The following is a 24,373-nucleotide window of genomic DNA, read 5'->3' on the forward strand; positions in this document are numbered from 1 at the left end:
TGTTTGGCAGATTTCTAGTAATATTATCCTTACTTTTACAGGTAATCCTACAATTGATCTAAAAACTCGTGACATTGTTGTTGTTAAAGGACAGAAATTAAGTATCCCTATACCCTTCAGAGCTGTTCCATCCCCAACTATAACATGGCACAAAGATGGCAAAGAGTTGAAAGCTGGTGACAGAACAACGATGAAGAGTGACTACACCTCTGCACTGCTTGAAGTCATAGACAGTGTTCATGCTGATGCCGGTGTCTATACTATCACACTGGAGAACAAGCTGGCATCAACAACTGGCTCAGTCAACGTCAAAGTCATAGGTAACTAGGCTTCTCACATTCTGAGAAGTATACTTATCCTAGCTTGAGCTCTGGAGCTGACAGAAGGAAGGACTAGAAAAATCCCTTTTCTGCCATTTGGAAAAGTCACTTCAACTCAGAGACATGTAGACTGCCATAAAGTCATTAATGTTGTGAAATCCCACAAAAAAAACCACTTTACCCTAAGCTGGTCAAACTAGTCAGTGGCTGCTCAAATTATGAATAGTCATCATATAAGCGTAAAATCATCTGTAAGAATTCTGAATATTTTTCACCTTTAGGAACATAAATTTGTATATATGCTGTGCAGCCAACATCTGTGGATTTGGTCTGCTTTCTACAAAGTAAAGAACTGTAATATAATTTCATATTTCTAGAGATACAGATTCCCATCTTAACTAACCATTAACTAATTTAATTATTCTTATTTAAAACAGGTCCACCTGGACAGTGTAAAGACATTAAGGCAAGTGAAGTCACTAAGAATTCTTGCAAAGTATCCTGGGAGCCTCCAGACTTCGATGGTGGTACTCCTATTCTGCATTATGTTCTGGAACGCAGAGAAGCTGGTCGACGAACATATATCCCAGTCATGTCTGGTGAAAATAAGCTTTCATGGCAAGTCAAAGATCTAATCCCAAGCTGTGAATATTACTTCCGTGTAAAAGCTGTTAATAAGATTGGAGGAGGTGAATATCTTGAACTAAGAAACCCAATCATAGCAGAAGACCCTAAACGTAAGATTTTTTTTTTTTAACTAGTAAATAATTTAGCAAATTGAATTTTAATCAAAATATTTGTATTTTCTTTTCTCATGTGATCTCTCTTTTGCCACTCTTCCACAGAACCTCCAGATCCTCCCGTTGACCTTGAGGTCCATAATCCAACATCAAAATCAGTAACACTTACATGGAAACCACCTCTCTTTGATGGTGGAAGCAAGATTATGGGCTATATAATTGAAAAACTTTGTAAGGGCAAGGAGAGGTGGGAGAGATGCAATGATTATCTGGTACCTCTATTAACTTACACAGTGAAAGGTCTTGAAGAAGGAAAGGAATATCAGTTCCGTGTTCGTGCTGAGAATGCTGCTGGCATCAGTGAGCCTTCTCGGATTACTCCTTTTGTGAAAGCTGTGGATCCTATTGGTATGAATTGCTCATTTGGTTGATTTTAGTAATTGCCATGCATCCTAAAACATATTGGAAGATTCTACTCTCCATTTATCCTTCTGTGTTATTACAGAGGCTCCAAAAGTCTTCCTTGCTGCAAACCTACAATCTGGCCTTGAGGTGAAGAGAGGTGATGAGATCATACTTGAGGCCCATATTTCAGGATCACCTTATCCATCTATCACTTGGCTGAGGAATGATGAAGTTATCACACCAGAGGAAATAAAAAAGAGAGTAACAACATATACAAAAAAGAAGGGTGAAGCTGAAGAGAAGCCATTCCAGCTTTCACTGCCAGAACGTATGAGTGTTGATAACCATAAAGAAGGAGAATCTGTACTATCAATTCGTGACTCCATCAGAGCTGACCATGGCACATTTACAATTAAAGTAGAAAATGATCATGGTGTTGCAAAAGCTTCATGTGAAGTCAATGTGTTAGGTATGTAATGAATGTCCTCAAAAACGCCTAGTTGTTGAGAGTATATGGTAAGAAGTGCATAAGATGAGTAATCATAATTTTTCTTGCTTTACTGACAGATACACCTGGGCCTCCAGTTAACTTTGTATTTGAAGATGTGAAGAAAAATTCGGTCATTTGCAAGTGGGAGCCTCCACTTGACGATGGTGGAAGTGAAATCCTAAACTATGTATTGGAAAAGAAAGACAATACAAAAGCTGAAATGGGCTGGGTCACTGTCAGTTCAACCCTCAGGCATTGCAAATTCCATGTAACAAAACTCATTGAAGGGAAAGAATATCTCTTCCGTGTATTTGCTGAAAACAGAGTTGGACAAGGCCCACCATGCGTTTCAAAACCAATGACAGCAAAAGATCCCTTCTGTAAGTTTTCATTATGAAATACAACCTTTTCAAAAAAAAGTGTAAAACTACACAGGCTCCTGGAACACTCAGCTTCTTCCCAGAAGAAACTTGAGCAATGTAACTATTGTTTATTGTGCATTTAAATCATTGGAATAGAGGGTAATACTGACAGCATTCTAATTTCAATAGTAAAGAAATAAGAATGATAACCACTGTAATAAAATTTTATACTTAAAACACTCAGTATCTGAACAGTGATATTTCTGGTGTTCAATAGAGTAATATTTTTACCAAAAGACAGAACACTGCAAGCTTGCTTACTGATTGCAGTTAAGAATCAAATTTTCTGATAAAAAGCATAAAAGAATTATGAATTACTTAAAATTAGTCATTTCCCATATATTAGTTCTTAGCTTTGATTAAGCTCTGAAGAAGACAGAAATTATGACAAAATTACACTCGTTTTTTTCAGCTCCTCCAGATCCACCAAATAAACCTGATGTGCAAGATGTTACCAGCAACAGTATGTTGGTTAAATGGAATGAACCAAAAGACAATGGCAGCCCAATCATAGGATATTGGATTGAAAAACGTGAAATTAATAGTACTCATTGGGCTCGGGTTAACAGGAACCTTGTAAGTGCTCTGGAAATAAAAGTTGAAGGACTGTTGGAAGGACTAACCTACATCTTTAGAGTATGTGCTGAAAATGCAGCTGGCCCTGGTAAATTTAGTCCGCCGTCAGACCCAAAAACTGCACAGGATCCAATAAGTAAGTAGATTAGCAGAAGTTAATAGCCGATGGGGAATAGAATAGGATTCATAGTCTTTAACCTTGATTTTTACACCTGTTTATTTATAGTGCCACCTGGTCCACCAATTCCAAGGGTTTCTGATACAAGCTCAACTTTTATTGAGTTAGAATGGGAACCTCCTCTGTATAATGGTGGTGGAGATATCACTGGCTACCACGTATACAAGCAACTGATGGGAGTAAATGAGTGGTCACGATGCACAGAAAAACCTATAAAGGTTCGGCAGTATACCGTTAAAGAAGTCAGAGAAGGTGCAGATTATAAACTCCGTGTTACTGCACTTAATGCAGCTGGTGAAGGACCACCTGGTGAAACTGAACCCACAACAGTTACAGAACCCAAAGGTATTGCAATTGTATTATTTTCAAGACACATCCAGCTGCTAAAAGGTGGGTTTTAGTCTCTCCCTTGAACTTATTGATGTTTTCTCTCTCTTCTCCAGAACCTCCCACTGTTGAGCTGGATGTTTCTGTCAAAGCAGGCATTCAGGTCATGGCTGGGCAAACTATTACAATTCCTGCTACTGTGACAGGACGTCCTACTCCTACCATCGTGTGGGCTGTAGAGGAGGGTGAATTGGACAAAGAACGAACCGTTATTGAAAATGTTGGCACAAAATCCGTGTTAACCATTAAGAATGCATTGAGAAAAGACCATGGAAGATATGTAATTACTGCTACCAATACTAGTGGTTCCAAATCTGCAGGAACAAGAGTAGAAGTATTTGGTAAGAAGAGTATTTTCTGAAATCAACTCAGCATTTCTTTTGGTGAGATAATCTTTGGGCTCTTTCCCACTTATGTAACTTTTTTTTTTTCCCCCCCAGATGTTCCTGGGCCAGTCCTTGACTTAAAGCCAGTGGTCACAAACAGGAAGATGTGTTTGCTTAACTGGTCTGATCCTGAAGATGATGGTGGCAGTGATATCATAGGCTTCATTGTTGAGAGGAAGGATGCCAAAATGCATACATGGAGACTAGCTGTAGACACAGACAGGTCTAAATGTGATATTACCGGTCTGATTGAAGGACAGGAATATAAATTCCGTGTTAGTGCCAAGAACAAATTTGGTACTGGTCCACCTGTTGAAATAGGGCCCATTCTTGCAGTTGATCCATTAGGTAAGATGACTGATTTTATGTGGTTTCTTTTTAAAAAACTACTTTTAGTTATAGATTAGTAAACCATCATTGTTGTGAGGATTACTTTCTATACAGAAAGCATATTTTCTTTTTCACTACCTGGATAAAGCATCTGCCTTAGATTCATGACTTCTCTGAATCACTTATGTAAAACTTGAGAAACTATATGCTATCCAAATTATAGTCAGATACTTTTCATGTAAAAGCTGTTGCTTTAAAAAGCCAGAGTTACTGCATTCATATTATTAAATCTTCTCTATTTTTAATTTTTTTTTTCATTATGATTTATTTGTGTTAATAGGTCCTCCAACAGCACCAGAGAGATTCATGTACACAGAGAGGACAAAGTCAACCATTACTCTTGACTGGAAGCCTCCACGTAGTGATGGTGGCAGTCCTGTCTTAGGATATATTGTTGAGAAAAGAAGACATGATTCAAAAGACTATGAAAGAGTTAATGCAAGGCTGTGTCCGAAAACATCTCTTCTTGTTGAAAAACTTGATGAACTTCATATGTATGAATTCCGTGTGAAAGCTGTCAATGCCATTGGAGAAAGTGAACCATCACTGCCGCTCAATGTAGTTATACAAGATGATGAAGGTATATCTGCTTTAAAGAAATCCATACAAAGATCCACAGAATACTACAGGGTATTTTTTTTTTTTTTTGGTCTCCTTTTTCATGCTGTCATTTTTCTTCTTGTTTTCAGTGCCTCCAACTGTTACATTACGCTTGGCTGTGAGAGGAGATACTATCAAAGTGAAGGCAGGAGAACCAGTAAATATTCCTGCTGATGTGACAGGTCTGCCAATGCCCAAGATTGAATGGGACAAGAATGAAGTTTTAATTGACCAAACATCCAGTGCACTTAAGATAACCAAGGAAGAAGTATCTAGAAGTGAAGCAAAAACGGAACTTATCCTGCCTGCAGCTGTGAGGGATGATAAAGGCACTTACACTGTGAGAGCTTCCAATCGTCTTGGCACTGCATTTCGCAATGTGCATGTTGAAGTATATGGTAAGGGTACAACACTTTAATAAAATTACAGCTAGTAAAATACTATTTCCTTTTCTTAACATAATCCTATCTTCTATTGCTTTCAAACAGATCGTCCTTCTCCACCAAGAAATCTTGCTGTTTCTGATATTAAAGCAGAATCATGCTATTTAACATGGGATGCCCCTCTTGATAACGGCGGTAGTGAAATTACTCATTACATTATTGAGAAACGTGATGCTAGTAGGAAGAAATCTGAGTGGGAAGAAGTTTCCAAAAGTGCTATTGAGAGAAGACTGGGGGTAAATCATAAAATTCTTCACTACCTACTGTGATATACATGAAAATTAACAATAATGCATATCTAATGAAAACTACTGCTTGCATAGATACCTGTGATTGTGCTCCATTTAGAGTCCAGGATTACTGGATGAATGTTTTCTTCATTTATGTATATGAGTTTTCCTCATGTGACGAAGTAAAATAAATGGTTATCTTTTGCTACTTAATCTCAGCTGAGCTTAGAAGACATATTCCTTTCCATTTCCCAGCACTATTCATAGCTTTGTCAACCACAAACCCAAACATGATGACATTTATTTATGTTTGGTCCTAGGCACATGAAATAAGAATATCCTGAGGGCTTTACACAGAGCTGTGTAGTGCATAAACACAATTATGCCAACGAAATTCCAAGACAGAATTTAAAGCAAAATCCACAACATAACTTCAAATAAGTTTATTCTGAAGGTCGACAAGTATTGATCTAAATCTCATTTTTCAGGTATGGAATCTTGCAACAGATGAAAAATATCAATTTAGAGTCCGTGCTGCAAACAAATATGGAATAAGTGATGAATGCCTCTCAGAAAAAGTTGTCATTAAGGATCCCTATGGCCTTCCTGGACCTCCTGGAAAGCCAAAAATTTTAGATCGCACCAGATCATCAATGCTGGTCTCTTGGGAGCCTCCTTTGGACAATGGTGGCAGTCCAATAACTGGCTATTGGCTGGAGAAGAGAGAGGTGGGAGGTGTCTACTGGTCACGTGTTAACAGGGCTCCAGTAACAAAACCAGCAGTAAAAGGTCTAGAGTACAATGTACTTCGATTGGTTGAAGGTGTTGAATATCAATTTAGAGTCATGGCTGAAAATCTTGCTGGAATTGGCCCTCCCAGTGAACCATCAGATCCTGCCTTAGCAGCAGATCCCATATGTAAGTATATAAATTACTCTTTTAAAGGACTGTATCATAGCAGAACTAAAATATGCTAGTTTTATTTATATTGTATTTAGTGCAATTAATCACAGAATCACAGAACATTAGAGGTTGGAAGGGACCTCCAGAGATCCTTGGGTCCAACTCCAGTGTCAAAACAGGATCACTGCATTGTTTTCATTAAACCAAAAAGAATATATTGACACAAAGTAGCTTGCTGGTTTTCATCATTTCTCTGTGACAGAAGAAAATATAAATACTTGCATTCTTCCAGTCACTATACAGAAAAATATAGGCAGACACTAACTCTCGGGTAATTTTCACTTCTTCTCGTTTTACAAGTTGTGCCTGGTCCACCATCTTGTCCAGAGATCAAAGACAAAACCAAATCATCTGTAGCTCTTGCATGGAAGCCTCCACAAAAGGATGGTGGCAGTCCTATAAAAGGATATATTGTTGAAATGCAAGATGAAGGTAGTACTGAATGGAAGAAGGTGAATGAAGGAGACAAACTATTTCCTACTTGTGAATGTGTTATTCCCAACTTGAAAGAGCTCAGAAAATACAGATTTAGGGTGAAAGCTGTAAATGCTGCTGGAGAATCAGAACCAAGTCCTGCAACATCAGAAATACCTGTCCAAGATATTCTAGGTAAGTGTCCTTGGAATTAATTTAGGTATGTATACCTAAATGCCATCTACTGCTAATGAGTGTTCAAAAAGGATGACAAGCAAGCCAAAGTCAAAATAGAACAATTATGACAAAGTGTAACAACAGATTGACACACACTTTTTAAAGTGTCATAATAATCACTACCAGGGCAGGATCCATTAAAACGCTGATGACCACTTATAATTATACTAAGGAAACAATGTGTGTGTTATGAAGAAATGTCTACAAGTTTTTGCATTTGTAAATATCCCAGCTTCCTCTTTGCATACCCAATCTTTCTCACAAATATGCATTCTGTTTATGGGGTATTTTAACTAAGTGCTGACAGAAATTTACTTTCAGTAGCTCTTAACATTTATATATTAAAATATTTTTGCAGAGGAACCAGAAATCTTCCTTGATATTGGAGCACAAGATTTACTTAATTGTCGTGCTGGCACTACCATTAAAATCCCAGCTGTTATCAAGGGTCGTCCAGTTCCAAAAACATTCTGGGAGTTTGAAGGAAAAGCAAAAACAACAGCAAAGGTTAGTAAAAGTAAAAACATTTTTTAGACATTTAAACCTGTCCTCTTCTATATTTACATTATTTCCTTTTGTTTATAGGAGGGAGGTCATAATGTACCTGAAGAAGCTCAGGTAAAGCAAATGATTTTTGTAACTTTGGTATTGTTACATTTTTCAAACATAAGCATTCAAAGTTGTTCTATAATGTCTCTTTCTTTTTATAATAGGTGGAAGCAACTGATACAAGTTCAGTGGTTATCATCCCTGAGTGCAACAGAAGTCATTCTGGACGATACAGTATTACAGCAAAGAATAAAGCAGGGCAAAAAACTTTGCACGTCAGAGTCAATGTGCTTGGTACGGTTTATACCTCTTGAAGTATTCAAAAACTAGGTTTTAGTCTTACTTTTCCATGTACTTAAGTAAACTTGTTTCTGTTGTGCTTTCACTTTTAACAGACGTCCCAGGTCCACCAAAAGACCTAAAAGTAAGTGATATCACAAGAGGTAGTTGTAAACTTTCATGGAAGATGCCAGATGATGATGGTGGAGATAGAATCAGAGGCTATGTTATAGAGAAAAGAAACATTGATGGGAAGGCCTGGACTAAAGTCAATGCAAACTGTGGAAGTACTTCTTTTGTTGTACCTGATCTCATATCTGGCCAAGAGTACTTCTTCCGGGTACGTGCAGAAAACCGTTTTGGTGTTGGCCCTCCTGCAGAAACCATCCAGCGGACCACAGCCAGAGATCCAATTCGTAAGTGAAATCAAAGTCAAAAGAATTCTTTAAAACCATATAGCACTGTACAGAGGATTTATTCACATTTGTTTTGTTTGTGAAGATCCTCCAGATCCACCTATTAAACTGAGGATTGGCCTTGTAACCAAGAATACAGTGAGCTTGACATGGAAACCACCAAAGAATGATGGTGGAGCCCCTGTTACACATTACAATGTTGAATGCCTTCGATGGGATCGTACTGGAGAAGTTAAAGAGACTTGGAAGCAATGCAACAGACGTGACGTGGAGGAAACAAAGTTTACTGTTGAGGATCTTGTAGAAGGTGGAGAATATGAATTCAGAGTCAAAGCTGTAAATATAGCAGGCCCTAGCAGGCCTTCAGCCACTGTTGGCCCACTTGTTGTCAAAGACCAGACATGTAAGTACTAACTGATACCAGTAAGTACAAATTCCATTTAAAAATTCTAACATATTTTTGTATGTTAATTTTTTCAACATTTCATTGTAGGCCCACCATCTATTGAACTCAAGGAATTTATGGAGGTTGAAGAAGGAACAGATGTTAAAATTGTGGCCAAGATAAAGGGTGTACCCTTCCCCACATTAACATGGCTAAAAGCACCTCCAAAGAAACCAGATGACAAAACACCAGTGCTGTACGATCAACATGTCAACAAGATTGTTGGTGAAGATACTTGCACTTTATTGATTCAACAGTCTCGCAGAAGTGACACAGGCTTATACACTATAACAGCTGTAAATGATCTGGGAACTGCTTCAAAGGAGATGAGACTAAACGTTCTGGGTAGATATCTAGAACTTCTCATGTATTACACAAATTGGTAGCATTCATGTGATGCTTTAATAGCATTTTAATTAATTCTCCTTTCTAAAAAAAATTTCTTTTAGGTCGTCCTGGGCCTCCAGTGGGACCTATTAAATTTGAATCCATTTTGGCTGATAAAATGACAATATCATGGCTCCCTCCATTAGATGATGGTGGTTCTAAGATTACAAACTATGTTATAGAGAAAAAAGAAGCAAATAGAAAGACATGGGTACCTGTTACAAATGAGCCTAAGGAATGTTTATTCACTGTTCCCAAGCTGATGGAAGGCCATGAATATGTGTTCCGCATTATGGCGCAAAATAAATATGGTATTGGAGAACCTTTGGATAGTGAACCAGAAACAGCACGAAATCTTTTCAGTAAGTAGGATTATACTTTCAAATTATGCCAGTTGTTTTCATACACTGGTATGCGTACAGCATCTGTTATACACCACTAGTATTTTTCTCTCTTCACACAAATAATTTTTCTAGGATAGATCAAAGAGTTTTAACATTAATAGTTAAAAGCACATGTAGTACTTAAAAATACTTTTCTCCCTCCTTGTTATATATTAAAAGAATTTTTTTTTTAAGGTTTAATTGTACAAATAAAGGGGTCTCTGATAAGATTCTGAGCATTCTGTTATATTTGAGACATTGAATTCATAGATGGCAAAGAGTCAACTTTCTGTCTTCAGTTTTGAAAGACAAAAAATCGGTTTCAAAACATCCAAGATTACACTGGGCATTGAAATGAGTTGCTGAAGGGAAGTAAAACTAATTTTTGAAAATTGTTATTTGAAGGAAAGATGTTTTATGTTTCACAGAAGTGTATGTACCTAGATAGGGATGGGGAGGTGAATGAGAAAAGGAATCTCTTGCAGATAGGTAACTATCTAATGCAACTATGACCATGTCAGTGAATAGCACTAGTTTTGCACTCTAGCAATATCTATTTTCCTTTAGCACTTTTTCTTTACAACCTATGTGTGCATTCTTTTTCCCAGCTGTTCCTGGACCTTGTGACAAGCCAACAGTTAGCAGTATAACACGTGACTCAATGACTGTAAACTGGGAAGAACCTGAACATGATGGTGGCTCTCCTATTACTGGCTATTGGTTGGAACGCAAAGAGACTACTGGAAAGAGATGGACCAGAGTTAACCGTGATCCTATCAAACCTATGGCACTGGGGGTTTCATACAAAGTTACAGGTCTTATCGAAGGCTCTGAGTATCAGTTCCGTGTTTCAGCCATTAATGCAGCTGGTGTTGGTCCTCCAAGCATGCCATCTGATCCAGCAATTGCTAGAGATCCTATCGGTAAGTATTTTAGATTCCTACTTTTGAATTCAAAAATATTCAAATAGGAACATAGAATATATTGTTAATGCTGTAACGGTATGATGTTATTTTTCAGCCCCACCTGGCCCTCCTATTCCAAAAGTTACTGACTGGACAAAGTCTTCAGTAGACTTGGAGTGGACTCCACCATTAAAGGATGGTGGATCTAGGGTCACTGGCTACATTGTGGAGTATAAAGAGGAAGGCAAGGAAGAATGGGAAAGGGTAGGTGCAAAACTCTTACAGAATCTGCATTTGTTCTCTTTGTCTATCAAAAGAAAACACTAAAAAAGATTTTTTTTTGGCAAATGTTCTCTATGAAAGTTATTTTCCTAAAAGTTCATAATTTTGCACAATAATTATCTTCAGATGTTTAAAATACCAGACCAAATGTAAAAGTCAGTAATAGCCCATCTGCAACATCAAGTTAACGTTGCAGTTTCCTAAACATAGAATTTTTAAATTTCTGTTTAAAGATGTGAGAAAATACATGCGTAATTTGCCATGAAAGAACAGAAGAGAAGACCTGTTTAGAACTGGCGCTGGTATCAAACTGTAGCAAATCATGTGGAATTGCTATGTCCTGTATTTTCCTACTTTTTTCAATAATGCATAACTGAAAATTTAAGTGATGGATACCTTGCCTGGGTCTTGTATCTCCATAAACATTTGCATGCATTTTAAGTAATACCTAAATTTCTTGCACTGTTTCCAGGTAAACAGTCTTCATACTGGAGTTTAAAAAAGAACAATTCATTCCTTTTTTATGCCACTGTCACTTACATGATTTTATTTGTCCAATAATACATGTAACTCATCTGAGACCACAGACTGTTTTAATTGTTGTAGCAGCCTTGTCAGAATTGTCAAAATAATAACTTGTATGTCCTACATGTCTTTGTGCAGGTTCTGAAGGGTCTTGTGAGCTAGACCCTTAAGACTGTCTTCTGTCTTGTGCTTATAAATCTGAAACAAGATTGCAAAGAAATTGATAATACCTTGATATAAGCTGATGTTAAATACTTTTTTCCAGGTAAAGGATAAAGAAATTAGAGGAACTAAGTTCGTTGTGGCAGGACTAAAAGAAGGATGTTTTTACAAATTCAGAGTTAGAGCAGTGAATGCTGCTGGCATCGGAGAGCCTGGAGAAGTTACAGACATTATTGAAATGAAGGACAGAATTGGTATTTACCATTTACATTTCCATTTTTAGTTCCTCATATTCAAAGTGGGAAGAAAAAATAAAAATTGCCTTTTTTTTTTTTTTTGTTCTACTCCTACAGTGGCTCCTGATATTAATTTGGATGCAAGCGTCAGGGACAGAATTGTTGTTCATGCTGGAGGAGTAATTAGGATCATAGCATATGTCTCAGGAAAACCTACTCCAACGGTGACTTGGAGCAGGGATGAACAAGTCTTACCAGAAGAGGCCAAAATCGAAGAAACAGCTATTAGTTCTTCTTTAGTCATCAGGAATTGCAAAAGAAGTCATCAGGGTTTATACACTCTTCTTGCTAAAAATGCCGGTGGTGAGCGGAAGAAGACTATTATTGTTGATGTGCTAGGTAAATAGTAACTTCAGTCCTTATGAAAGAGTGACTTTTTATAACATTCAGCCTATGTACTTAAATACTCCATTTCTTCTTTGCTTTCAGATGTGCCAGGCCCAGTTGGAATGCCGTTCCTTACTGAGAACCTAACCAATGATTCTTGTAAATTGTCATGGTTTACTCCAGAAGATGATGGTGGTTCTCCAATCACCAACTATATAATCGAAAAACGTGAATCTGACCATAGAGCTTGGACTCCAGTAACTTGTACAGTTACAAGACAGAATGCTACTGTTCAGGGACTCACTGAAGGGAAAGCATACTTTTTCCGAATTGCAGCTGAGAATATAATTGGTATGGGTCCATTCACAGAGACAACAAAAGAGATTATCATTAAAAATCCAATAAGTAAGTATGTTTTGGGGTTTGGATTACTGTCGTATGAAATGAATATACAGAAAAAACACATTTACCACAATTTTTTGTTTATCACAGCTGTTCCTGATCGTCCAGAAGACCTGGAAGTAAAAGCAGTTACTAAGAACTCTGTTACATTGACTTGGAACCCTCCAAAATATAATGGAGGCTCAGATATCACCATGTATGTTCTAGAGAGCCGTCTCATTGGAAAAGAGAAATTCCACAAAGTTACAAAGGAGAAATTGCTCGACAGGAAATATACTGTAGAAGGCTTGAAAGAAGGTGACACCTATGAGTATCGAGTAAGTGCTTGCAATATTGTGGGACAAGGCAAGCCATCATTTTGCACAAAACCAATCACATGCAAGGATGAACTTGGTATGTATCTTTTCTATATTTCATTTGAAAACAGTAATTACATTTACTGATTCCTTACTTTTTCTTCTCAATATTGCTGACATTTGTTGGCACTGTGTTTTGTATTTCATCTTTCAGCTCCTCCATCACTTGACCTTGACTTTAGAGACAAGCTTATTGTTCGGGTTGGTGAAGCTTTCAGCCTAACTGGACGTTACTCAGGCAAGCCTGCACCAAAGGTTACTTGGCTAAAGGATGATAATGTCTTGAAAGAAGATGATCGTACAAAGATCAAGACAACTCCTACAACTCTTTGCTTAGGAATACTAAAATCTGTCCGTGAAGACTCAGGCAAATACTGTGTTACTGTAGAGAACAGCACAGGATCAAGAAAAGGATTTTGTCAAGTTAATGTTGTCGGTGGGTTTTCCTGAATAACAGTATTGCCTGTAATTTTTAGTATAGATTATAATTAATGGATTTATATAAAATGTGTATAATTATTGGATTTACTGTATTCACATTTATACTGAAATACTATTGGTTATGGTTAAGTACATAGCTCACTCTGGCTTAGTTTATTCAGCATGAATAATTTCATGTTTCTACATGCATTTAAAGAATGTCAACGGCTTAGAAAATGTCAGTCACCAAATACCATATAAACATTAGGGAACTAAGTCCAGTGAGTGTCAAACTCATATCAGAGAGGAGCAGTCTTGAGATCTTGATATCTTGTTAAAACTGTGATGTCAAATCTATAATTTCATAATGCATTTATGACACTGTTTAATCTATATTGTTATATGAAATTCATATAAAAACATGAGTATGCTTTATTTTTTTTAAACAGATCGCCCATCACCTCCAGTTGGCCCAGTTATATTTGATGAAGTTCATAAAGATCATATGGTAGTTTCCTGGAAACCTCCATTAGATGATGGAGGCAGTGAAATTACAAACTACATTATTGAGAAGAAGGATGCACACAAAGACCTCTGGATGCCAGTTACATCTGCCACAGTTAAAACAACATGCAAAATTCCTAAGCTGCTTGAAGGAAGAGAATACCAAATTCGGATCTATGCTGAAAATCTTTATGGCATAAGTGATCCTCTCATCTCTGATGAGATGAAAGCAAAGGACCGTTTCCGTATGTTACTCATTTGCAATCTTACTTTGATACTTCTGTTTTCACACTGTTTAGAATGCTCATGAACACTCCTTTTTCTTTTTATTTTCCTTTTCCTTTTTTTAATTTTTCTTTTTCTTTCTTTTCTTCTTACCCATCCCCGCCCCCCCAGGTGTTCCTGATGCACCTGAGCAACCAATCATTAAGAATGTTACCAAAGACTCTGCAGTAGTGGTTTGGAACAAACCATATGATGGAGGCAAGCCAATAACAAACTATATTGTGGAAAAGAAAGAAACAAAGGCTACAAGATGGGTCAAGGTTACCAAAGATCCCATTTTCCCCAGTACTCAGTTCAAAGTACCTGACCTTCTTGAAGGCTGCGAATATGAATTCCGTGTTTCAGCAGAAAATGAAATTGGTGTTGGTGATCCTAGTCCACCATCAAAGCCAGTTTTTGCTAGAGATCCAATTGGTAAAGTATTACCTTTCATTTTTCATTAAAATTTTAATGTACTCTTCATTTCAGTTAGAAAAGCATTTTAATAGTTTCTAATTTTTCCCCCTTTTCTCTCTCTCTCTCTTTTTTTTTTTTTTGACTTTTGTAACAGCAAAACCAAGTCCACCTGTTAATCCAGAAGCAGTAGATAAAACTAGAAATTCAGTTGATTTATCCTGGCAACCACCACGCCGTGATGGTAATGGCAAGATTATTGGCTACCTTGTTGAGTATCAGAAAGTTGGTGATGAAGAATGGAAAAAGGCCAATCTTTCAGCAGATTCTTGTCCTGAAACAAAATACAAAGTCACTGGCCTTACTGAGGGTTTGACCTATAAATTCAGGGTCAAGGCAGTCAATGCAGCAGGTGAATCTGAACCTGCCTACGTTCCTGATCCAGTAGAAGTGAAGGACAGACTTGGTGAGTTTTATGAAATATGATCAATTTACCTAAGAACAGATTAAATTTTTTCCTCATTTTCTAAAACATATAATTTTAATTCCAGAACCTCCTGAGCTGATACTTGATGCTAATATGGCCCGAGAACAGCATGTTAAAGCTGGAGATACCCTAAGGCTTAGTGCTGTTATTAAAGGTGTTCCGTTCCCGAAAGTTTCCTGGAAGAAAGAAGATCATGAGGTCTCACCCAAAGCTGATATTGAGGTTACAGGAGTTGGCAGTAAGCTTGAAATTCGCAACACTGTCCATGAAGATGGTGGCATTTACTCTCTGACAGTTGAAAATCCAGCTGGTTCAAAGACTGTTTCAGTAAAAGTTGTGGTCTTAGGTAATCTTTTGATGTTCCTTTTATACTGCACATTTTTATTCTACAATCAGAGATTAAGAAATAAAGGAATTCCCAGAAAATACCAACATACTAAGTTGTAAGAAAAAAGGACTAGCAATTACAAAAAAAATATAACTATTTCTCTTGAAATTTATTAAGTTTTGTAAAAAATGCTTTAATTATCAAATAAATTAAAGATTTCATTTTTGTCAATATTAGATAAGCCTGGTCCACCCAGAAATCTTCAAATCAGTGAAGTTAGAAGTGATTCCTGCTACCTTACTTGGATGGAACCAGAAGATGATGGCGGCTCTGTCATTACCAACTATGTGGTGGAAAGGAAAGACGTAGCTTCTGCACAGTGGGTAGCCATCTCATCATCCTCCAAGAAACGCAGTCACATTGCTAAATATCTGATTGAAGGCACTCAGTATCTCTTCCGAGTTGCAGCTGAGAATCAGTTTGGTAGAGGTCCATACGTGGAAACACTCAAGCCTATTAAAGCTATAGATCCACTGCGTAAGTTTTCTCAGTTATATGATTTGTTTTGTTCATAGTATTCTTAGTAATTTTTGGCTACTATCTCGTTAATACTAATGTGAAAATGGTACACTGCTACCATAGATTGGCCATCCTAGTAACCATTTTGGTTTTGTATTTTAAAAGATCCTCCAGGGCCACCAAAAAACCTACATCATGTAGATGTTGACAAGACGGAAGTTTCCCTTGCTTGGAATCGCCCAGATCGTGATGGTGGTGCTGAGATAACTGGGTATTTGGTGGAATATCAAGAAGACGGTGCAGATGAGTGGACAAAGTTTCAGACAGTCCCTATGCTAGACTGTGTTGTTACAGGCCTTCAAAAAGGAAAAATATACAAATTCCGTGTGAGAGCTCAGAATATTGTTGGTCTTGGCCTTCCAGATACAACTATACCAATAGAGTGTCAAGAAAAACTAGGTATTTTTAAATATTTTTTTTCATGCTGTTTGTCTGATTCTTTCTCTCTTTCTTTAAGAATGTCCACATAAAACATAATTTCTGGTTTTCTGTCATTTCAGTACCTCCGTCTGTGGACCTAGATGTAAAGTTAATTGAAGGTCTTGTTGTTAAAGCTGGCACCACAGTGAGACTTCCTGCAATTATGAGAGGTGTGCCAGTTCCCACTGCAAAGTGGACTACTGATGGCATTGAAATCAAACCAGATGGCAAATACAAGATTGACACTGACAATTATTCAACTGTACTTACCATCAAAGATTGTATAAGAAAAGATACAGGAGAATATCTACTCACAGTATCTAATGCAGCTGGCAGCAAAACTGTTGCTCTGCATCTTACAGTGTTGGATGTTCCTGGCCCACCAACAGGTCCTATTAATATTCTTGAAGTAACACCAGAACATATGGTTATTTCTTGGCGCCCTCCGAAAGATGATGGTGGGAGTCCTATAATAAATTATATTGTTGAGAAGCGTCAGTCAAAGAAAGAAACCTGGGGAGTGGTTAGCTCTGGAACAACTCACACAAAAATTAAGATTCCACGACTGCAGAAAGGCTGTGAATACATTTTCCGTGTTCGGGCAGAAAATAAGATAGGCATTGGAGCACCCCTTGATTCAGAACCAACAATTGCTAAACATATGTTTGATCCACCATCCCCACCTGGTAAACCAACTGTTTATGATATTACAGAAAATGCTGCAACAGTATCTTGGACCCTACCAATATCTGATGGTGGAACCCCAATAACTGGTTACATACTTGAACGTCGCGAAGCATCTGGTAAATGGGTGCGTGTCAATAAGACACCAATACTTGACATGAAGTACAGAGTCACTGGTCTTTTTGAAGGCAATACATATGAATTCAGAGTTTTTGCAGAAAACATGGTGGGCTTAAGCAAGCCATCTCCAAGCTCTGATCCAATAAAAGCATCACGCCCTATCACTCCTCCTGGACCACCTATAAATCCAAAATTAAAGGACAAAACCAAAGAAACAGCTGACCTGGTATGGACAAAGCCGCTCAAAGATGGTGGCAGCCCAATTCTGGGATACATTGTGGAATGTCAGAAAACTGGAACTACACAGTGGAATAGAATTAATAAAGATGAACTGATTAGACAATGTGCTTTCAGAGCGCATGGGCTAATAGAAGGAAATGAATACAAATTCCGAATAAAAGCTGTCAATATTGTGGGAGAGGGAGAACCAAGAGAACTGGCAGAAACTGTACTTGCAAAGGATATTCTTTCTCCTCCAGAAGTAAGCCTAGATGTGACCTGTCGAGACTTAATTACTGTCCGAGTGGGTCAAACAATCCGTATTACTGGTAAAGTAAAAGGCAGGCCAGATCCTGACATAACATGGTCTAAAGATGGCAAAGTACTAGTCCCAGAAAAGCTTGTTGAAATTCTTCATGATCTACCTCATGTTGAACTGCAAGTGAAAGAAGCCAAAAGATCTGATCATGGCAAATACATAATAGCAGCTAAGAATAGCTGTGGGCATGCTCAGGCTTTTGCTGTTGTTAACGTACTCGACAGACCTGGACCATGTCAGAACCTGAAAATAAGTTATGTCACAAAAGATTCTTGTATGATCTCTTGGGAGAGTCCAGTGGATAATGGTGGCTCTGAAATTACAAATTACATAGTAGAATATCGTCAACCAAACCAGAGGGGATGGTCAATTGTCTCTTCTGACATCACAAAAAGATTAGTAAAGGCAAATCTTATAGAAAACCGTGAATACTTCTTCAGAGTTTGTGCAGAAAACAAAATTGGTCCAGGTCCTTGCATTGAGACCAAGACTCCAATCCTTGCCATCAATCCTATTGACAAGCCTGGAGAGCCAGAAAATCTTCACATTGCAGAGAAAGGAAAGACATTTGTATATCTGAAATGGAGAAGGCCAGATTATGATGGTGGAAGTCCCAATCTAAGTTATCACGTTGAGAGAAAACTGAAAGATTCAGATGAGTGGGAAAGAGTTCATAAAGGCAGCATTAAGGAAACACACTACATGGTAGATAGATGTGTTGAAAATAAGACTTACCAATTCCGAGTTCAAACCAAGAATGAGGCAGGTGAAAGCGGCTGGGTAAAAACAGATGAAGTAGTTGTGAAGGAAGATCTTCAGAAACCAGTGCTAGACTTGAAGTTAAGTGGGGTGCTAACTGTGAAAGCAGGTGATGCAATTAGAATTGAGGCTGGAGTAAGAGGAAAACCACAGCCTGAAGTTGTATGGACAAAAGACAAAGACGCTACGGATCTAGCCAGGTCTCCAAGAATCAGTATTGAAACAACTTCTGACACATCTAAGTTTGTTCTCACAAAATCAAGACGTAGTGATGGTGGGAAATATGTGATTACCGCAACTAACACAGCTGGTAGTTTCGTAGCATATGCTACTGTTATTGTCTTGGATAAACCAGGTCCTGTAAGAAACTTAAAAGTCACCAACATTTCAAGTGATAGATGTACTGTTACTTGGGACCCGCCAGAAGATGATGGTGGTTGTGAAATACAAAACTACATCCTGGAAAAATGTGAAAGCAAGCGTATGGTTTGGTCTACATACTCTTCCTCTGTACTAACAAACTGCGCAAATGTGACACGGCTCATTGAAGGTAATGAATATATATTCAGAGTTCGTGCAGAGAATAAAATGGGCACTGGTCCACCAACAGAAACACACCCAATTATTGCCAAAACAAAGTATGATAGACCTGGACGCCCTGATCCTCCAGATGTCACAAAAGTTAGCAAAGAAGAGATGACTGTGGTTTGGAATCCACCAGAATATGATGGTGGCAAATCAATTACAGGATACATTTTAGAGAAGAAAGAGAAACGATCAGTAAGATGGGTTCCTGTTACTAAGACTGCAATCCCAGAGAGACGCAAGACGGTGACTAATCTCATCCCTGGTCATGAATATCAGTTCCGTGTCAGTGCCGAAAATGAAGTTGGACTTGGAGAACCAAGCTTGCCATCAAGACCTGTAGTAGCAAAAGACCCAATAGGTATCATACCACTATATTCTACTGCATTTTCTTTTAATGTTAACATAACAGACTGTTAAACTGCTCAACTATGTTCCTATCTGCAATTTTTGTCTTTCAGAGCCACCTGGTCCTCCCACAAACTTGAGAGTGGTTGATAGCACAAAGAGTTCCATAACCCTTGGCTGGGGCAAACCAGTGTATGATGGTGGTGCTCCAATTCTTGGATACGTTGTGGAATTTAGACCAAAAGTTGAAGGTGCTGATCCTGAAGCAGGATGGAAAAGATGCAATGTTACTGCCCAGATTGTTCATACAGAATTTACAGCCACCAGCCTGGATGAGAACCAATTATATGAGTTTAGAGTTTCTGCCCAAAACCAGGTTGGCCTTGGCCGACCAGCTGAACTGAAAGAAGCTGTGTCTCCAAAAGAAATACTTGGTGAGTTTTCCCCTCCTCTTGATGAATGTTCACATACAGTCTTTATTTGCTATGGATTTGTTTTATGTCATGTGCTAAACTTTGCATTTTTTTATTTAATTTTGTCTTGTAGAGCCTCCTGAGATTGAGTTGGATGCAAGCATGAGAAAGTTAGTCACAGTCAGGGCAGGATGTCCTATTAGACTTTTTGCTATTGTTAGGGGTCGTCCAGCACCAAAAGTCACCTGGAGGAGAATGGGTGTTGATAATGTTATCAGAAAAGGACAAGTTGATCTGGTAGACACTATGGCCTTCTGTGTCATTCCTGATTCAACACGTGATGACTCAGGCAAATATTCACTGACACTTGTTAATGTGGCTGGAGAAAAAGCTGTATTTGTGAACGTCAGAGTGCTGGGTAAGTAATGAGAGAAATATCCTCTAAAAAGCTTTCAAACTGTATGGAATATTCATTGCAGGAAATTTTATGATGATCGTGTGCTACAGTTTTTGAGCAAAACTGTATCAGATAACACTAACTCCTGATATATAAGAAGCTGTTAGCCCTCTTTAATTTTAACTTATCAAAGAAGGAAAGACTAACATAAATTGAAATTTCTTTATAGATACTCCTGGACCCGTGTCAGACTTCAAGGTTTCAGATGTCACGAAGATGTCATGCCACCTTTCATGGGCACCTCCAGAGAATGATGGCGGTAGCCCAGTGACTCATTATATCCTGCAGAAACGTGAAGCTGACAGGAAGACTTGGGGAACAGTCACTGCAGAACTGAAGAAAACTAGTTTCCATATAGCTAACCTTGTACCTGGAAATGAGTATTTCTTTAGAGTAATAGCTGTAAATGAATATGGGTCAGGTGTTCCAAGTGACATACCAAAACCAGTTCTAGCAACAGATCCCCTAAGTAAGTATGCACATAGTTTATGCTTTTCTCTAATTACAACAGATTTTGCTTTTTTTTGAAAGTTCGTATTTCTAAACTGGACTATGCTACTAACTATTCAATACTAAACATAAATATATCTGTGTCAGTTTCTTTCAATTATTAAGATTTTGCTCTTTTAAATATTTTTTTCTTGTTGGGTTAACATGGAGAATATCCAATAACTGAACAAGTATTCTATAGTCAGAAAGCCTTGGAAATTTGACTTTCAATGTGTTTCTTTACTTCTTTTTTTTTTTTTTTTTCTTTTTCCCAAAAGGTGAACCTGATCCACCAAGAAAACTTGAAGTTACTGAAATTACGAAGAATAGTGCTACTTTAGGCTGGCTGCCACCATTGCGTGATGGAGGCTCTAAAGTTGACGGCTACATTGTTAGCTACAGAGAAGAGGAACAACCAGCAGATAACTGGACAGAATATTCAGTTGTTAAAGATCTCTCCATTGTTGTAGCTGGTCTGAAAGAGGGAAAGAAATATAAGTTTAGGGTGGCAGCTAGAAATGCTGTCGGAGTAAGTTTGCCAATAGAAACCGAAGGAGTATTTGAAGTTAAAGAACAACTCAGTAAGTAGCAATTTAAGTACTAGCTATGTTGAAATAGTCTGCTTTAATAATGAAATGAGCAAAAAAATCTACTTCTTTGAGGGAGTTTGATAAAGATATATGCTATCTGACATAATCTGGAGGATTATGGTTAACTGTATTGAACTGTATTGAAAGTATCCGAGTTGACCACTAATTTAGACCACTAATTATTAAAGAATTTCACAGGTATGGTTTCAGTTGAAACCATAAGATAGAAACTAAGGGGAAATAATAAATACCCACAATGAACTTAAAATGAAAGAGAAAAACAGTCAGAGTGGTAGTTTGAGAGATAAATGGGGCCAAAAGTGGAGCTGGTTTTGGATAAGAGAAAACAACTTGTTTGAGACTGTAAAGTGAAAGGCTGGGAGGATAGGTTGTTCTAATAAAGTGGTGGGGTCCCTGAGACACAGGACAATTTCAGGGTAAAGGACAGATGAGAAGAACCTTCTTCTTTTGGGACATGAAAAGAGGAAGGGAGAGGTTCAGAAGCAAAAGAGAATTGAAACTAGCAAATGGCAGGAAGAAAAATACACAAAACATACTGCCATGTTTCTCTTGGAAGAAATCAAAAAGAATTTGTGCTAAAGAAGAAATAGAAGAAGGGGCTCTACTTAAAGAATAACTCAAGATTATCAAAAGATTGACTGGGGAAATATGTCCAGTTCAGTGAGAATTTTTCTCCTCCCTCATATTTGACTTGTAAAAAGTAAGCAACAACATTCCAGATATAGAGGAATTGTGTGTCATGCATTAATAATGCATGTCTCTACATAAGCATGTGAAAAGGCAATCCAAACTGAAAAATATTCTCTCCTAAACGGTACAAGAATGTAAAAGTAAGACTAGAATAGTTATTTCCCACTGCAGAAACTCTAGTTGTCCATAAGTGGAATTGATATTTATCAAGTAATTCCTACTGGTGATTCCACTTCAGGGAGAAGCAGAAAACTTTTACATTAAAACATACATGAATATGTCACAGAAATTAATTTATATGTCTGTGTGTGATTTTTTTTTTTTTCAGTCCCACCTAAGATTCTGATGCCTGATCATGTTCACATTAAAGCTGGAAAGAAACTGAGAATTGAAGCTCAGGTATATGGGAAGCCTCAGCCAGTCTGTAAATGGCTGAAAGGAGATCAAGATGTAGTTACATCCAGCCGCCTTGCTGTGCATAAAGCAGAAAAGTCTTGTGTTCTTATTATTAAGGATGTGACTAGAAAAGATTCTGATTTTTACACTCTTACTGCAGAAAATAGCTCTGGTACTGACAGTCAGAAAATCAGAGTGATAGTCATGGGTATGTTCCATTTGATTACTTTTAAATCCAGCTTTATACAAAGCTAGTTTTTGTATATTCCAATGGATGCCACTTTCTTTCATCTCTTTTCTTCTTAATATAATCTTTTCTGCAGATAAACCAGGTCCACCACAGCCTCCATTTGATATTTCTGAAATAGATGCTGATGCTTGCACTCTTTCATGGCATATACCTCTTGAAGATGGTGGCAGTAACATCACAAACTATGTAGTTGAGAAATGTGACGTAAGTCGAGGAGACTGGGTAACAGCCTTAGCCTCTGTCACAAAGACAAGCTGCAGAATTGGAAAACTAATTCCTGGAGAAGAGTATATGTTCCGTGTTCGTGCTGAAAATCGTTTTGGTATTTCTGAGCCACTTACTTCTGGCAAGATGATTGCAAGGTTTCCATTTGGTATGGCAGGTTTTGATAGCAGCATTTCTCTTTTTCATTCTCCTAGTAAAAAAGCATGTGATTGATGTTCATCTTTGTGTTTCTTTCCAGATGTTCCTAGTGAACCAAAGAATGCACGTGTTACCAAGGTCAATAAGGACTGCATTTTTGTTGCCTGGGATAAACCTGATAGTGATGGAGGCAGTCCAATCACTGGTTATCTCATTGAACGCAAAGAAAGGAACAGTTTACTGTGGGTGAAAGCTAATGACACAGCTGTGCGCTCCACAGAATACCCCTGTGTGGGGATCATTGAAGGTCTTGAATATACTTTCAGAATTTATGCATTGAACAGAGCTGGAGCAAGTAAACCTAGTAAGCCAACCGAGTTTGTCACAGCAAGAGCACCAGTTGGTAAGTCAAATATATCAATAATTTGCAAGACTACTTGTTTTTGTGGTAATTTTCAATATAACTGCAACACTTCATGATCATCAGTTCGCCCTTACGTTTATATTTTCATGTTTACCATGACTGCACACTGAGTAGACTGTGTGGGTATGCCATAAATAAAATCCATGACTATTAAAGTAATTCTTTTTCACCTTGCTAGCTTTTTGTACCAGAACAGACTATAATATGATCTTACTTGCCTTAGATCCCCCTGGAAAACCTGAAGTTATCGATGTCACTAAGAGTACAGCATCACTGGTATGGACAAGACCAAAGCATGACGGTGGTAGCAAACTTATTGGCTACTTCGTTGAAGCTTGCAAATTACCTGGTGATAAGTGGGTTCGATGCAATACAACTCCACATCAAATACCCCTAGAAGAATATACTGCTACTGATTTAGAAGAAAATGCTCAATATCAATTTAGAGCAATTGCCAAGACAGCAGTTAACATTAGCCGACCTTCAGAACCTTCCGATCCAGTGACCATTCACCCAGAAAATGGTAAGAAACATTACTGAGAACTCTGAGTCTGTGCATATTGAACTAATGTTCATGTGAAGAACGAGATGTTTGTCTCTTACTAGACTGATCAGCTCTTTGTCTCTTTCCTTCTAGTTCCCCCCAGAATAGAGCTGGATCTATCTATGCAATCACAGCTTACAGTTAAAGCTGGAACTAACGTGCGTTTGGAGGCAAATGTATATGGAAAACCAATGCCAACGATCACCTGGAAGAAAGAAGGAGAAATTTTAAAGCCATCTGAAGGTGTCAAGATCACCACTAAGAGGAATCTTGCTACAGTTGAACTGTTCAGCGTTAACAGAAAGCAAACAGGAGACTATACTATTACTGCTGAAAATGCAAGTGGCACAAAGTCAGCGACGATTAGGCTTAAAGTACTTGGTAAGCTAAA

The 24,373-nt window shown here is 37.9% G+C and overlaps 1 protein-coding gene across 1 annotated transcript in view; it reads left to right on the forward strand.

The window, feature by feature from the left end:
• The window catches only part of TTN (titin), a 242,619-nt gene that overhangs the window by 165,938 nt on the left and 52,308 nt on the right, over positions 1–24,373 (forward strand). The window contains exons 204-247 of the mRNA XM_054173069.1: positions 42–320; positions 758–1,057; positions 1,166–1,468; positions 1,566–1,934; positions 2,033–2,335; positions 2,790–3,089; positions 3,180–3,476; positions 3,575–3,859; positions 3,959–4,252; positions 4,575–4,874; positions 4,984–5,292; positions 5,383–5,573; positions 6,056–6,485; positions 6,831–7,139; positions 7,540–7,688; positions 7,767–7,799; positions 7,895–8,024; positions 8,126–8,425; positions 8,511–8,828; positions 8,919–9,215; positions 9,320–9,619; positions 10,249–10,563; positions 10,661–10,809; positions 11,618–11,768; positions 11,868–12,149; positions 12,240–12,542; positions 12,630–12,932; positions 13,050–13,331; positions 13,765–14,064; positions 14,216–14,518; positions 14,655–14,963; positions 15,049–15,330; positions 15,550–15,849; positions 15,997–16,290; positions 16,392–19,358; positions 19,459–19,779; positions 19,892–20,176; positions 20,385–20,684; positions 20,983–21,285; positions 22,334–22,609; positions 22,725–23,024; positions 23,115–23,417; positions 23,662–23,961; positions 24,076–24,363. Of these exons, the coding sequence (XP_054029044.1) occupies positions 42–320; positions 758–1,057; positions 1,166–1,468; positions 1,566–1,934; positions 2,033–2,335; positions 2,790–3,089; positions 3,180–3,476; positions 3,575–3,859; positions 3,959–4,252; positions 4,575–4,874; positions 4,984–5,292; positions 5,383–5,573; positions 6,056–6,485; positions 6,831–7,139; positions 7,540–7,688; positions 7,767–7,799; positions 7,895–8,024; positions 8,126–8,425; positions 8,511–8,828; positions 8,919–9,215; positions 9,320–9,619; positions 10,249–10,563; positions 10,661–10,809; positions 11,618–11,768; positions 11,868–12,149; positions 12,240–12,542; positions 12,630–12,932; positions 13,050–13,331; positions 13,765–14,064; positions 14,216–14,518; positions 14,655–14,963; positions 15,049–15,330; positions 15,550–15,849; positions 15,997–16,290; positions 16,392–19,358; positions 19,459–19,779; positions 19,892–20,176; positions 20,385–20,684; positions 20,983–21,285; positions 22,334–22,609; positions 22,725–23,024; positions 23,115–23,417; positions 23,662–23,961; positions 24,076–24,363 (15,012 nt within the window). The remainder of the gene's footprint in view (positions 1–41; positions 321–757; positions 1,058–1,165; positions 1,469–1,565; positions 1,935–2,032; positions 2,336–2,789; positions 3,090–3,179; positions 3,477–3,574; positions 3,860–3,958; positions 4,253–4,574; positions 4,875–4,983; positions 5,293–5,382; positions 5,574–6,055; positions 6,486–6,830; positions 7,140–7,539; positions 7,689–7,766; positions 7,800–7,894; positions 8,025–8,125; positions 8,426–8,510; positions 8,829–8,918; positions 9,216–9,319; positions 9,620–10,248; positions 10,564–10,660; positions 10,810–11,617; positions 11,769–11,867; positions 12,150–12,239; positions 12,543–12,629; positions 12,933–13,049; positions 13,332–13,764; positions 14,065–14,215; positions 14,519–14,654; positions 14,964–15,048; positions 15,331–15,549; positions 15,850–15,996; positions 16,291–16,391; positions 19,359–19,458; positions 19,780–19,891; positions 20,177–20,384; positions 20,685–20,982; positions 21,286–22,333; positions 22,610–22,724; positions 23,025–23,114; positions 23,418–23,661; positions 23,962–24,075; positions 24,364–24,373) is intronic.

The sequence above is a fragment of the Dryobates pubescens genome, chromosome 2 (assembly GCF_014839835.1).
Source record: "Dryobates pubescens isolate bDryPub1 chromosome 2, bDryPub1.pri, whole genome shotgun sequence".
NCBI classification, from domain to species: Eukaryota; Metazoa; Chordata; class Aves; order Piciformes; family Picidae; genus Dryobates; species Dryobates pubescens.